The sequence below is a fragment of the Aptenodytes patagonicus genome, chromosome W (assembly GCF_965638725.1).
Source record: "Aptenodytes patagonicus chromosome W, bAptPat1.pri.cur, whole genome shotgun sequence".
NCBI lineage: Eukaryota > Metazoa > Chordata > Aves > Sphenisciformes > Spheniscidae > Aptenodytes > Aptenodytes patagonicus.
This window is the reverse complement of record NC_134981.1, coordinates 12,685,849-12,701,785: the sequence shown is the minus strand read 5'-3', so window position 1 is coordinate 12,701,785 and position 15,937 is coordinate 12,685,849. Positions and strand designations below refer to the sequence as shown.

The 15,937-nt window shown below is 40.1% G+C and overlaps 1 protein-coding gene across 1 annotated transcript in view; it reads left to right on the top strand.

Moving 5' to 3' along the window:
• LOC143172099 (protein mono-ADP-ribosyltransferase PARP8-like) overlaps positions 1-15,937 on the top strand; it is a 119,095-nt gene that overhangs the window by 35,878 nt on the left and 67,280 nt on the right. The window contains 3 exon segments of the mRNA XM_076361350.1: positions 8,736-8,773; positions 13,950-14,039; positions 15,357-15,427. Coding sequence (XP_076217465.1) covers positions 8,736-8,773; positions 13,950-14,039; positions 15,357-15,427 — 199 coding nt within the window.

Below are 15,937 nucleotides of genomic sequence, written 5' to 3'. Positions count from 1 at the left end.
CTTTGTTCTCCGAGCTACTAGTGAGAAAGGCAAGTAACATTTTACTCATTCATAACTCATTGAAACTAGCAATGGGAAACATATTAGTTAGTAACCTTGCCAATGCAAAATTTTTCCATAAATTTTATTTAAGCTCCTTTTCCAACCTGACTTTAAATGGCTATGTGATTAGCCCTCTACCCCTTCCCTGGGAGACTAATTCGCTGTTTAATGGGATTCTCCATTTCTGATTTTCAGCCAAGTTATACTTTTTCCTCTAATTTCACCTGAATATGGCTTGCCATTTTCCCTTGGACCATCGTGTAAATATGATATCCATCTTCATGTTTGCACTCTGGAAAACGTGTCTCAGCAGTCATCACATTTCCTACCACGCTTGCTCATTGATTTGCCACACTCTGTATACCTAGCTGTCTGAACCCATTTAAATTTTTTTTCCTCGCCAGCCTGTTCTGCCAGATTGGCAATTGTTTCTTGATGATTCCTGAACTTCCCCCAATTTACTGACATCTTTCTAATGCTAAGGACACCCAGGACTGAATGTTGTATTTGAAGTGTTACTTCACCTGTGCCCTCAAACTGAAACTGTCAAAGCTGAAAAGAAAAAGAAAAAAAGATTGTCTTTTCTTGTCATCTCATACTGAATTTTACATTTTATTTGCTGTTCATGAGTCCATGCTGTTCATGACTCTGGTATAGTGACAAAGATGTTACAGGTATCCCAGTGTGGCTCCAGGGGTGAGAGTTTGACCCGCTCTCATGCTTCACATTGTCCCTTGCACCACTGTAGTTCTTGGGTCTATTGGGCTGAGGAAGCAAAGCCTGCTGGAATTGCAGATAGCCGTAGTGCCTCCTTTTGTGTCTCTAATCACAGAAAATGGTGTGGTTTTGACCATGTTAGTGTAATGGGACAGCAGGATGAGCCAACCCCTCAGTTTTACAAGCAATCTTTGCAGCCGTGTAGCATAGTAGTCGGGAACAGCGATTGTTGCCTTGGATTAAAATGTGTGCAGGATATGGGTCCGTGGTGTATCATAATCTAGCAGTTTTCAGAGGTGCTCGGTGCCGCCTTATTGACTTGACCAGGAGACTGTGTGTACCTGTAAGCAACAGATAAATAGCTGGCTGTAGGTATGCCAGTGGTCCTGAATTATGTAAATGCATTATATTGGCATGAATAAACTGAGTTGGACAATTTCATATGTAACATCTATTGAAAATCTTGCCCTATGTGATTTTCTTATGTTGAATGTGTGCAAGAATATGCATTTTTTAGCTTAGAGTATTCAAAAAAACTATAGTTTGATGTCCAAATTCTATATTTGAAAGATGAGGTCTCCCCTGAGCCTCCTTTTCTCCAGGCTAAACAACCCCAGTTCCCTCAGCCGCTCCTCATAAGACTTGTTCTCCAGACTCCTCACCAGCCTCGTTGCCCTTCTGTTGTGGTTTAATTTCAGTCGGCAACTAAGCACCACGCAGCCGCTCGCTCACTCCCCCCCACCCGGTGGGATGGGGGAGAGAATTGGAAGAGCACAAGTTAGAAAAACTCGTGGGTTGAGATAAAAACAGTTTAATAATTGAAATAAAATGATAATATGATAATAATAATAATAATAATAATAATAATACACAAAGCAAGTGATGCACAGTACAATTGCTCACCACCCGCCGACCAATGACCAGCCAGTCCCCGAGCAGCGGCCCCCCCCGGCCAGCTTTCCCCAGTTTATGTACTGAGCGTGACGTCACATGGTATGGAATGTCCCTTTGGCCAGTTTGACTGTGCCCCCTCCCAGCTTCTTGTGCACCTCCAGCCTTCTCAGTCGGTAGAACATGGGAAGCTGAAAAGTCCTTGGCTAGTGTAAGCATTACCTAGCAACAACTAAAACATCGGTGCGTTATCAACTTTGTTCTCATCCTAAATCCAAAACACTGTACCAGCTACTAGAAAAGAAATTAACTCTATCCCTGCCGAAACCAGGACACCTTCTCTGGACACGCTCCAGCACCTCAACGTCCTTCTTGTAGTGAGGGGCCCAAAACTGAACACAGTATTCGAGGTGCGGCCTCACCAGGGCCGAGTACAGGGGCACGATCACTTCCCTACTCCTGCTGGCCACACTATTTCTGATACAGGCCAGGATGCCATTGGCCTTCTTGGCCGCCTGGGCACACTGCCGGCTCATGTTCAGCCGGCTGTCGACCAGCACCCCCAGGTCCTTCTCTGCTGGGCAGCTTTCCAGCCACTCTTCCCCAAGCCTATAGAGTTGCATGGTGTTGTTGTGACCCAAGTGCAGGACCCGGCACTTGGCCTTGTTGAACTTCATACAGTTGGCCTCAGCCCATCGATCCAGCCTGTCCGGGTCCCTCTGCAGAGCCTTCCTACCCTCGAGCAGATCAACACTCCCGCCCAACTTGGTGTCGTCTGCACACTTCCTGAGGGTGCTCTCGATCCCCTCATCCAGATCATTGATAAAGATATTAAACAAGACCGGCCCCAAAACTTAGCCCTGGGGAACACCGCTCGTGACCGGCTGCCAACTGGATTGAACTCCATTCACCACAACTCTCTGGGCCCGACCGTCCAGCCAGTTTTTTACCCAGTGCAGAGTACACCTGTCTAAGCTGTGAGCCGCCAGCTTCTCTAGGAGAATGCTGTGGGAGACGGTGTCAAAGGCCTTACTGAAGTCCAGGTAGACCACATCCACAGCCTTTCCCTCGTCCACTAGGCGGGTCACCTGGTCATAGAAGGAGATCAGGTTGGTCAAGCAGGACCTGCCTCTCATGAACCCGTGCTGGCTGGGCCTGATCCCCTGGTTGTCCCGCAACTCAGCTTACTTTGCTGAGTTAGTATTTTTCTTCAGGTATAGAGCTTTGTGCATCCTATTAACTTCTTGCATTACTTCATTGATGAGCTAGATCTAGGATTTTGGATATTGTAAACAAAAAATAATTTCTTTTGAATTCTGTAGCTCCAGATGCATTAAGAAAGTCTTATTTACTCTCTTCTTATATCTTGTAATAGATTGGCATTAGACTATCATAAGATTCCACATGACAAAAAATCTTGTTTCCTTTCTTCAGCAAGTTTCTGAACTACAACAGTAGCACATGGAGCTCTGGCTCTAGTAGAGACAGCTAAAACTGGAATAGAAACTAGATCGCAATTTCCACATTTAATAAGGCAGTAAGTCAGCTGTTGTCATGGGACAGAGCTGGTTGAATTGTCATAACCATTCCATAGGCATAAATCTTAGACTTGCGCCAGATGCTTCATGCTGTTCCTGCTGTGCAAAACAGCTGGATATTCAGCTTAAAGGATTTCTTTTCTAGAGAGAAACTACAGGTAGCATAGAATTGAGATAACGTGAATTTGATGGGAAGATACATCATACACTCCAGCTCCAGCGTCACTGTTGTGGCTTCAGGATGCATGTCTGATTCTGGGGTTTACTGTGATGGGTAAAAACTGCAGTTCAAGGCATGGGAAACAATCTTACAAACTGATGTAAAGAGATGAAGCTGGTACTTTTCCTTTTTATGAACGTGCTTTGTTGCAGTAACTTTTGCTTTGCTGCCTTTTTCAGTTTTCACAGATTTTTTTCTTTGCCCAAGATGTTACATTTTGGGGTAATATTTTGCCTGGTAGTATAATCAGTTTGGAATCTGGAATAATTTTTAACTATCTTTGAGAAATTATAGCAATGTTAAATGCAGGTGAATCTGCTTGTTCTGTATCAAAATGGGACAGATTCATCTGAAAAATAGCAGTTATGTTGTGGATCCCCATCTAGTTTATGAATTAGTTTTCAAATGCAGATAGACCTTTGCAGGATAATCTCTCTGAAGAAGGAACAGATATGGTTAAAATGCATTAGAAAAAGCTTGCAAGAAATGCCCTGTGAACAGAATTATTACTAAGTATATTGGGTTTGCATGGCAAGGTTTTGGTAGCAGGGGGGCTACAGGGGTGACTTCTGTGAGAAGATGCCAGAAGCTTCCCCCATGTCCAAAAGAGCCAGTGCCAGACGGCTCCAAGATGGACCCACCACTGGCCAAAGCTGAGCCAATCAGCAATGGTGGTAGCGCCTCTGTGATAACATATTTAAGAAGGGGAAAAAACTGCTGTGGAACAGCAGCCGGAAGAGAGGAGTGAGAATATGTGAGAGAAACAACTCTGCAGACACCAAGGTCAGTGAAGAAGGAGGGGGAGGAGGTGCTCCAGGCGCCGGAGCAGAGATTCTCCTGCAGCCCGTGGTGAAGACCATGGTGAGGCAGGCTAACCTGACCGCAACCCCCATTCCCTGTCCCCCTGTGCCGCTTGGGGGGAGGAGGTAGAGAAATCGGGAGTGAAGTTTAGCCTGGGAAGAAGGGAGGGGTGGGAGGAAGGTGTTTTAAGATGTGGTTTTATTTCTCATTATCCTACTCTGATTTTGATTGGTAATAAATTAAACTAATTTCCCCAAGTCGAGTCTGTTTTGCCTGTGACGGTAATTGCTGAGTGATCTCCCTGTCCTTATCTCGACCCATGAGCCTTTTGTCATATTTTCTCTCCCCTGTCCAGTTGAGGAGGGGGAGTGATATAGCATCTTGGTGGACACCTGGAGTCCAACCAAGGTCAACCCACCACACTAAGCTAAGGCTTGGGCTCTACACATTAGTATTATTTCAAGCAATACAAAGTTTACATTAAAAACTCATAAGCAGTGAAACATGACAACTCTCACTAGTTTCTCATATGGTGCTTTACTCTTTGTTAAATAACAAAAATTTTACAAGGCCATTTCTAGTATGAAGCTTGTTCTGAGCTTAAGGGTTGAGAAATATATGTACTGTAGGATGCCTTCTGCAGAGGGTCTAAGCTGAATGAAACAAATAACACGATCATTGAGGCTTTGTTTACACCCAAGAGTTTGACTATGTTCATGTAGCTAAAGCAATATAACTGAATGAGCAAGGACGATGGTTTGCTGGTTAGAATGTGTTTATGGGAATGGAAATAAATTATAGTGCTATAAGCTGTATTTATAGCAATGTAACTGCAATAGGGTTGTACAGAGGAACTGCATTGCCGGAAGAAAAAATCACATCCCTCACTGGAATAATCATGTTGTACTTCTATGTGGAGGCCAGGCCTAAATTAATTCCAGTTGCATTTCTGAGTACTTAAACGAGAAAGCTGCTTCAGTAAAGGCTTGTTTTGTCTCTGAGAGGATTTAACACCGAGAGGTGTTGAACATCTGCATCTTCACTGAAGTCTGCTTTTTGAAGGTGCTGTAAGCCATCACAGTCCTGTGTTTCTGTCTTGGCTCTAAGTCTCATTGAAGTCAGCGGGAAAATGCTTGGGTGGCTGCAGGACTGGAACCTCTTAAGAGACCTTTGTTAGCCTGGTATATCTTGTTTTCTGACAAATCAGGTGCACAATCTTTAGGAAGCAGTTTATCCTGACTGCAGAAAAATGTGCCAAAGTGTGATCATATGTGACAATCACAGTGGCAAGCTGGGACACAAAACCAAGTTTGGTTCTGTTCAGTAGTTTTATTTTGGCTTTTTGCTTCCATAGCCTGCACATAACTAACATATGATTACAAGCCCAAGCAAAGCACCACCGCCTCTCTCTGGGGGCTCAAACAATCCGTTTATTCTCCCCAAATGTGAGTTTAAATACATGTGAGAGGAATGGCCTATCTAAAAGGCTGTTCCCACGAGAACTTCACTAATACTTCTGAGAGTACACTGATCTGGGGACACTGAAGAGAGGGCAGCACAGAGATCCCAACATGTGCTGAAGATGTGAATTTAGATAGAAAGAAGAAAATTAGACATTCCCTTGGGGGGGGGGGGGGGCGGCTAATAATGTTAAACACACCCAGCATAATAAACAAATAGTTCTGCTGAGTCAAGGACTGAACTAAGTTTGTTCAGTTCCTAAACTGAGTCAGTAGTGTTTCTAATAAAAACTACTGGTTTATTTTAATTGGAAGTAAATATCCCATTTTCAGGCATTTTGTTTTTTAATCTTTGGTTCACATCTCCTTTAAATGCTTTCCTCTGAAGTGGCAGCACAGGCTTATCAGATTCCATTATTATTTCCAACATATTACCATTTGATTTTGGTTTGGCAGATAGATTTTATATTAATGCTTTTCAGATGGAGGTGGCATCAGATTTTGGTGGCAATTTTTTTTCTGTAAGGGGACTTTATTACTGGGATCACAGAATAATTTTACTTTATATGATTTTTATCTTTCCTTTCCTTTCCCCTCTCTGATAATATTCATCTTAGTAGTGAGACCACTACTGGATTCAGTGGGCTCTGGATCAGATCCTGAATTGCTTGCAGTCATTACAGGATCTGGTTTGAGACTATTTCTAACCTGCATCTTCATGAACCTTTTCATTTTAGTTCCATCTCACAAGACCTACAGTATATTTTTTTCTCATTAATTTCCATTTAATGTCGCCACAGCTGCTACTGTCACAGATACCATATGATGAAGAAGGAAGAGAAACACACTTTCATAGGGTTTTTGCACATAGGAGCATAGGGTAATTATGTGGGGGGGATGACCTGTGCAGACTATCTGGTCCACCCCCACTCAAAGCAGAACCAACTTCGAAGTTAAGTCCAGCTTCAAAGATAGATTACGTTGCTGAGGGCCTTATCCAGTTGAGTTTTGAATATCTTCACTGATAGAGACTCTGTAACTTCTCTAGCCCCTGTTCCTGTCCTCAATATGAAGAACTTTTTTTTTTTTAATACGTACGTGGAATTTCCCTGCTTTGCTGCAGCTTTTAAATTGGATTGAGATAGTTTTTAAATTTGAACATGGAGTAATTCCTGAGTTCTAGAAAGATTTTTCTTTTCTTAGAATAAAAGTCCACACTTGAAGATAATCCTATATAACAATAGTCAAACAAACCTATACACAGTAATTCTGGAGGCAGTCTAAAAGAATAAGACTGAAGTACTTATTTTGGTAGTAGAAGGAAGAAGTCATGGTTACAAACACAATGTCTAGAAGATAGTTTTTGGTAAGAACAGGCCCTTAGTTAACTTCTTGGGGACTTTTTTGGTGGGGTTTTTTTGCACCACAGGACAAAATTCTCCACACATGACTGCACTGAGATATAACATTTCCTTATTTTGGAATATTTCCCTATTTAAAATAGTGATATTTTATACCATTACAGATTAATTAGATTTAAATACCCCAGTCTTTAGGGAAAATACTCCAAGATGAGGGGATATAGATGCTGCCTATTCCAAATGTCTGAAAAATAACTAAAAGAGAAAAATCACAAAATGTTGAATTTACACAGTGATGGGATTTAATTCTGGCTTGACTGAGGCTATCAAGAGTTGTGTGGCTAAATCTGTTGTCAGCTGTAATACACACTCTTTCTGCTTCAATTTATGTGACCATTTGCAGCTGTTGAAGAAACAGGCATCTTTGCTTCATAGTCAAACAATACATAAAATGAATTACGCTAGAATAGATTATGTGCAAAAACAGGTGACAGGGCTGTGCGGTAATAGATTGACTTATGGAAGAAAGTATGAGACCTACTTTTTCGTATTGATTGCTTCTTCCAGTCATTGGATAGTGAAAATAGACCTCATTTAACAGAAGTCCTTGAGAGAGAAAAAGAAAAAAATCACCCATGGTTTTATTTTATAATCTACATGGAAGTTGTATTCATGTAATTTAGAAAGATCCACTGAATCAATTTTCAGCAATGTACAATACATACCAAAATTTATTGAGGACTGTGCCATCCTCCCTTTGTCTGCTTAACTCACTACAGACATGAACACACATCATGTATTATTTAAATGTGTAGGTTGACATATACAATTTATAGGATTTAGAAGTGGAAAGAACATGAATTATACAACAGAAAGCTTTCAGCGTGCTGCAGAGTTGAATGTTTTCAATGCAAAATGAAGACGCACATTAACCTTAAAAAAATCAAAGGGACTTGGTGGGTACTTAGATAACTGAGCAGACCATCATGCCCATTTGTCCTGCTCTCAGCAGTGAGTTTAGTGAACGTCTCACTGGGTGGTAGGGAAAGCACATGTGGGCTGAACTGGAGGACTGGGACAGTATGTTTGTATGTCCGTTTTCTGATGAAACAGATTCAGGTAATCCATGTAGTGAAGCTACCCTTTACTGTGACCGTGGCTCTTTCAAATTTGATTTGAACTCAGCTTGACAGAGAGGTAGAGGTGTCAAATAAGATTGCCACAACTGTTATAAATATGGGGGGTTGATGAGAGGAAGGAGTCCAAACCATACAGAGCCTTTGCTGAGACTAACAGGAACATACAGAAGTACTACTGAGCCTTGAGTAAATCCCAGAAACAGATGCAGAGAAAACTGGGCTTTTCTAGTTCTGGTGTTCAAAGAGCAACTTTTTTTTTTTAAGCATAAGTACAGACATTGTGAAATATTACTCTAAAGTGAACATAATGCAGTCTTGATATTCTTTTTATGAAGGTTGAAATAGGGATGTGCCAATTTAGCAAAGTAAGCTTTCAAAATGGGCATGACATTTTTTTTTAGCTGTACACTTCAAAAGCCATCAAAATAGCTGTTACCTTCTGTCCTGGAAACTGTCAGGAACCTATAAATGAACATAAAATAATACAGGAGCAAGAAAAGAATCTTATGCCAGCAGATAATGTTGTTGTTATTAATTCTGTTGTTTCTTTTTTTTTCTTTTTACAGTGTATCCTATTCAGTGCATGTCTCAGAGGATTACCCAGGTACAGTGCAACGTTCTTGTCCATGACACTTGTATGCATGTTACTGCAATTTGCAATATTCAGATGAGAATATTTGAAAGGGTGTTAATGTCTTCCAGGTGCATCCTTGTGCTAATCATTTTCCATTAGTTAGATTATTTTCACAGTCATTTCTCCTTTTCAGGCATCATTTATCAACTGGGTCAGGGTGAGAAAACCTGGTTCACAAGTTTACAGAGACCGGAGCTTGTGATGCTTTCCGTGTCTGGAGCCAACAGTGATAAGAGTGAGAAAGCGCCCAACTCCTCTTTGGCATGGTAGATAAAGCTTGATCTTTCAAGAGGCTGCACAGTCTGGCGCAGGGCCAGCAAAGCACTTATGTGTTAGACCTTAATGAGACTACTCACGTTCTTAAAGTTAAGCCTGTGGACTGTGCATTGATGCTTCTCAGGGTCTGTTGCAGCCAATGGTTTGTGTACAGGTATGTCTTTGGTAACATAAGCTTGCAAAGCTGTTCCCAGCTGCTCAGTCCTGCCTCCCTGTCATACCCTGAGCTGGGTTGGCAAAAGCATTTGTGTTACCATGTGGCCAACCCAGAGAAGGGGAATCATCCATATGAAAGACAACCAGGAAAGAGCAAAAACTAGTTTTCAGCTAGCTTGTTTCCCTGATTTCCTTCACAAAGAGACTGCACAGATACTTCAGGTGGCACAGAGGTTAGCAGAAGCAGGAGAGGGAAGTGAGGGTGAGGGCAGACAGGCACTGTGCAAGTAAAGGTACATGGTAGTACTGTTGGATTGCATCACATTGTGTATTTTGCACCTGGGAGTATTTAATAGTGTAAGTACCATGAATGATATGAAACCCTCTGGCCTTTTTTGACCATTATCCGTAACATCTCTGTAATATTTCTAAAAGAAATATTTCTTGTTTCTTTTAGAATCTCTAAAGAAGTGAGGCTTTGATCTTCTTCACTGATAAGCAGGAGTAGGCTGTCTGTTCAAAACACCAGTGTTTGAAGCAGATGCAGAGAGAAATCAGTGTCAGCAGTGATGCTAAATACAATGGATTATGTGAAAGAATGCTCACAACCTTTGTGAGAGATATTTTTTTCACCAGTTAAAAACTGGAGGAAAAACTGCTACTAATAATAATCTATTCAACATGTAGTAAGCAGAGAAACTGAAATTCATAAAATGCACATTCATACCAGTGATAAATTGATTCACTGATTACTCCATTGACCTGACAATGAAAGGAGGGACAAATAGTTGAAAAAAATCTGCATTGTATTTTATTAACGGTTTGTTTTATTAAATGTCAGTAATTGATTTATTCATTTCAGGGATTAAGCTATTATGAAGGCACTGAACTTGATCTCTATGAACCCCTAAACTAAATGGCAAGCTGGAGCACTGAACCAGCAGTTACTCCCACAGCACATAAGATCTCATCTCCTGGCAAACTCTTCTGTCTGACAGACCTCAAACTTCCCTTACGGATGCTGTTTGCAGCATGCCCTGATGGCCTACAAGCCTGAGTGACTTTGATGGCTCTAAAACCTAATGAATATTCTCTGCCATCACACCCTATATTTTAAAGCCAGATAGAATTTGAACATTTTACACTGTAGCTAACTTGGTGAGGGGGGGTAAACCAGCTGTGCATGTTTACTGAATAAAAATCTAACCCTTCAAGCCTTTGGAAGAGCTGATTTCATTCATATCTCAAGCTTTTGCAGTCTGTATGTTTACTTTGTGATGAAGAGGTGTTTAGTGTCTTAGGAAGGATAATGACTCTTTGCCATTTTACAGCTTTGATCCTAAAAATACTTGCTTTGACTTGGTGAGCCAGATTCTTTGTCTCCTCTGTGCTAAATCTCTAACTTAACATTACTGCTGACTGTGGCTATCTCTTCTCTGGCATGTATTTTAAGGGATGTTTCAGGGACATGTCAGGGTGTGATGGTGTCAAGCCTGGGAAGCTCTGTGCTGGTATGCTCCTCAACTGGAAGATGATCTTCAAGTATTGCTGCTAGTTGCTAGAGTTCAGAGCAGCATATGCTCATCAAATTAAATTTCTCACGGGATAAGTCTTTACAGATCAAGGTTTAAGTCCATTAGTGTGTAGCTATATCAAAGTCATATCCTTTGGAGATTAAGAGTGTGTAATACACATTGGATCAAATTTGGAAGTCCATGAGAAGGCTGTCAGAGTTGATCATCAGATAAATTGCTAATGTATGCAATAAATATATGAAATAGAAAAGATTAAGTTACCATACAAATGATGTTCATTCAGCTGAAAATGATACCACCACAAGTAAATTTTAGATATTATAAGAAGAGCTTGGGTACTGCGTATACTCTAGCTCCATGCATTGCTGTTATGTATGCAGCGTCACCGCTTTGGCACTGATAACAGTGTGTAGCTATTGCTGAATTGCTTCATAGAGCATCAAAAGATTACAAACAGCTGAGCGTTAAATCATACCTATGGGAACTGTAATATGACATGACAACTTTCAACAATAATGGAAGGTGTTTGAATGTTTCATAATTATGAGTGAAAGCTAAAAATATGCTCACAAAGGCACACTGAAGAACTTAATAGGAATAGTGTTGAGACAGTAATGTCTCAAAGTTATATATACATTGCTGAAATTGTGAAAATATCACTGAAAATTTTAGAGGCAGGTAATATCAGTTCCAGCAAAATATCTTTCTCATAACATTGACACAACTGGGGGAAAATAATGCTCCTAAAGAGCAGTTATAGAATATAACATCAGCGAGTAGACTAAAGTTCCATTAATATGAGTGGATCATGACTCCTGTGAGAACCATTACAGCAGCAAGCATTTTGCTAATGAATGTATGTTCTGAGTGATATGTGTTGGCTGCCATAAACTTGTAGAACTGCTGTAGTCTTTTATCCCAGTGATTTGTGGGTTACACATGTGTTAACAGAAACATCCTTTTCTTAGACCTCATTAGATTGCAGCAGAGACAGAAAGAACCAATTTGGCATCGAGTGGTTTGTTACATCCCTCCACTAGGTCCAGGCAGATTCTGCTTAAGAGGAGAGGTGTTCCTGGGTGTAGTGTGTTAGAAACTGGATGTTGAAGAAAGCAAACCAAACTCAGTATCTTAATTTCAAGTTTCATTAGACTGATGGAAGGAAAGAAAAAACCCCCCAATGGTTGCCAAATAGAAAAGGAAAACAAAAACTTGGCAGTGAAAAGTTATTATGAAAGAATGACAAACAATGGAAATAAAAATATAATTAAAATCCATATATGTATATCTTGATAATTGTATATTCTGTACAGCACATATTGTTGTTTTTGCTACTTTTTCATACAGCAATAAGTTCTAGCACATGGATTTCCTTTCTCCCATCCATATGTATGGTATATTTAGAGTGAAATGCTGACCTCAGTTATTCCAGCTCATTAGACTCTATACCAGTAAGTTACACTCCCAAACCTGGGAAAGGAATGGGCATGTGTTGTATACTCAGAGCCATCCAGTATGGTGAGGCTGACACTGAAATGATGGCAGCAAGGTGGAGCATGCAAATAGAGGCAAGGCAGGGGTTCGTGGAGAGAGTGAGATGCAGCTGTCTTGGAGGCATAGTTTACAGCCTGTCCTGCTGACAGACAAAAGTGGGAGAAGAAGGAGTGAATGCTGGCAGATGGCTGGAGGGACCCCGTTTTATTTGCACAATGCTGTGGCTCTAAAACACATCCCTGTGCCAAGCGTGTAGCCGAGCAGACACAAACTGAGCAGATGGAGCAGGTTGCTGTGCCCACTGGAGTGCAGTGCTCAGGGAAAAGTGGTGTCAGCCTCCTGCAGCAATTGCCTGCTCGCAATACATGTTTGTTGAGCTGAGCACAAATTACTCAGATTACCTCATGAGACAGCGCAGGAGTGGAAGTAGGCAAAGGTGTGGGATAGTGTCAGACTCGGTAGATCTGTGTGAATGTGGCAGAAAGGCTGTTTCACAGGCGGCAGGCTGGGAAAGCCCCATGCGCCTGTCTGTGTACGGCAGTGCAGCTGCTAGTCTGCAAAGGCAGCGTGGCACACCTGTGCGAGAAAGGGGTGGCAGTGCCAGGGCTTCGTCTTGATACAGGCTTCTAAGAACCACTGTAATACAAATAATAATATTGCTGAATTTATTGATCAATTAACGTTAACATTTTTAACATTTCACTGGAAGCACTGTGGTCAAAGGCTTTGAGATTGCAGCAGTATGCTTAAAATTATGTGTGAGTTCACACACTTTGCTGATGTGGGACTGGAATGTTCAAAATTATGATAGATCAAGTCCTTGTTTCAGTTCTCTTATTTGTCTCTTTATCTGCGATTATCTTAATTGTCAGCCTTTATGCTCTAGAGCATACGTTTCAATTCAGCCCAGATCAGTAGAAAACAAAATCTTATTACTTTCATAGGCAGTTCAGCAATTAATGCAAAATAAGCTTCTGCAGATACTACATAAAAACTTGCTGCTTCTTGTTTGTTGTTACTAAACATTTGGCTGGAAAGAAAACAAAAAAGAAAAAAAAATCACAGCCTAATCTCCACATTTTGTAAGAAAGTTTGGAATAGACTTTCCATATTCATATCCATACCTAATGTTTTTGTTAAGTGGGAGGAAAGATTATTTTTTTTCCTGAATTAGGCACAAGAAAGGTTATCCACTGATTAGAAGATACTTCAACCATCCTTTATGTGACTAGGCAAAATGAGGCACAGGTATTTTGCATAATAGGCTGTTAACACCCAGCTCTGAATGCAGCCTTCATGCTGTACACCAGACCTAGCTTGAGTTTTAGTGTCAGACATGATAAAAAGCATAGAACAAGTCTTCATTTTGGAAAAGGTTGGCTCAAACCCCCATAAGCCTTGAGGGACAGTTCAGAGCAGCGCTTGGTGTGATTCCTGAAAGCCATGACATTGGACTCTAGGGGTTTGCTTTTATAAAATTTGGGTCCAAATCTTCCATCCTTTTGGTTTTTTTCTTTTCATTAGCAATCTCAGCAGAAAAAAACACACTGCGAAGATGATAGTGCTAGGCTTCCCTAATCACATGGGAAGTGGTTCCTTATGGTACAAGGGTGAGATGGGCAACATCGGAAGGGGCTGGCAGAGCACAATTGGACTTCACCATGCAAGGTGTTTTTCTTTTGTAGATAACACTTATGTTTCCAGTTCTGATAACGATGAAGATGTGTTAGTTACAACAGAGCCAATTCCAGTAATTTTCCACCAAATCGCTACAGGTAATCTTATGTCCCGAGTGTTTTATCAAGTTCATATTTTGTGAGGAAAGACAAGACATTGCCTGTACTTAAAGGGAGATATGTTAATGTGTGTATAGTTTGCTATTTTCTCACAGTCTTGCTGTAGTAAATTGTCCTACATTTCAGAATAGAAGAAATTAAAATATTTCTTTTGGGGATCAACACGATTGTGTAGGCAGAATGTATTTTATTCTTTTAATGTCTTGCAGTCTGTGCTAAAGCAATTCTCCTTGAATACAGTTAGAGGTGCTTAATACTTCCCAATTATAAGTTTTCATGCTCACTTGCTTAAAACTTCACTAAATCTTCACCATTTGGAATGAAACAGTCTATAACTACCATTGCCTCTGGTGAATTATTTCAAGAAATTTCAAACAAAATGGTTCAGCTGTTTCACTAAATGAGACTATAGAAAAAAATATATTTTTTTCCCAGTGATTTTGGGAACCTCTTAATTTGAAATTATTTCCATACTTTCAAAAAGTATTTGATACATGAAAGGGCATGCTTTTCAGACATCTAGGCACATTTATACAATATATAATCAAGATTTGTGCATACTCCACAGAGATTTTTTAGATTTTAGCAGCCAAATTCCCTGATGATTTCAGGCTGCAGGAGAAACTGCATAGTGCAGTCTTAATTCTGGCAATTCTTCAGATAGGAACACTTGACTTTGCAGACTTTTTATTATTATTACAATACTTTAGGGCTTTTTTTGCATAACACAGAATTACTTTGAATTCCACTGGGAAACCAATATGATCTTCAGTCTCTGATCTCATTTATACTGATGTAAATAAAAATTAATTTTATTGAAGTCAGTGGAGTGACACCCAAACAAAAACTGGCCATTATAGTCAGAAGTTTAAGAGAAATTTTACTTGCAAATATTTCTGTAATTTAAAAAGAAATAAAGCCTGTCATTTAAAATAGAATAAAACCCTATATTTTATATAGAAGATGATCTGATTTAATTTTGCTGAGGGATTTTGATTTTTGTTCTTTTATAAAGTATACAAAATTAATGAATGACACGGAAGTGTAAATTACAGATTGGGAAAAACAAATCTCCTAGATGGACCAGCTGAGTTTCATTTCACAGTTAAAAATATGAATCTTCTGAGATGTTGGGGCTTCTTAATTTTAGACTGTTATATTGTAAACTCTGGTGCTTTTCATATCTGTAACTTTTTGTTCCTTATTTGCTCTACTACTCCAAGTATTTCAAGTCTGCATATGCAAAATTATTTTACATTTTTCACATATGTTCCCTATTTTCCTGTTTCTTTTAAGAATTAAGAAAAACCAGTGATGTCAACTATTGCTTATCCATAAAATCAAAATTACAGAGGGAGAATGGAGAGGTATGTATTTCTTGTATGTATATTTTAACAAGTTATTTTAAGAAACAACAGAAAATAATAAAATATGAATATTTACCATAGATTTCCTGTCAAATCTATGCTTACCCAAACTGTAGGTTTACACATTTTATAAGGTGAGCGTAGTTCTCTGGGTTTCATATGTGGATTAACCAGTGAATCACTTAGTTGGGATAGGGATGCTCCCATCCTAGGAGATATGGTTTTGATATTTATTTTATTTTTTGTTCAGCGGTGGCATAGACCCTGTCTGCCCTAAAAATACAGCTTTCCTGGAGAAGTAGATCATGATGCCATTACCTTTTAACCTAGTCTTGCACATAGGACCACATCCCATTTATTAGCTCATTGCTTCTTCATGTGGCCTACAGCAGTCCCGCTGGAGTCTCTGGACCTCTGCATGACACTATTCACCATAAGTAGCGTCTGGAGTATTAAGGCCTTCCAGTCACGGTTGTATTTGTGCTGTACCTCTAGCATTGGGTCCCTGAC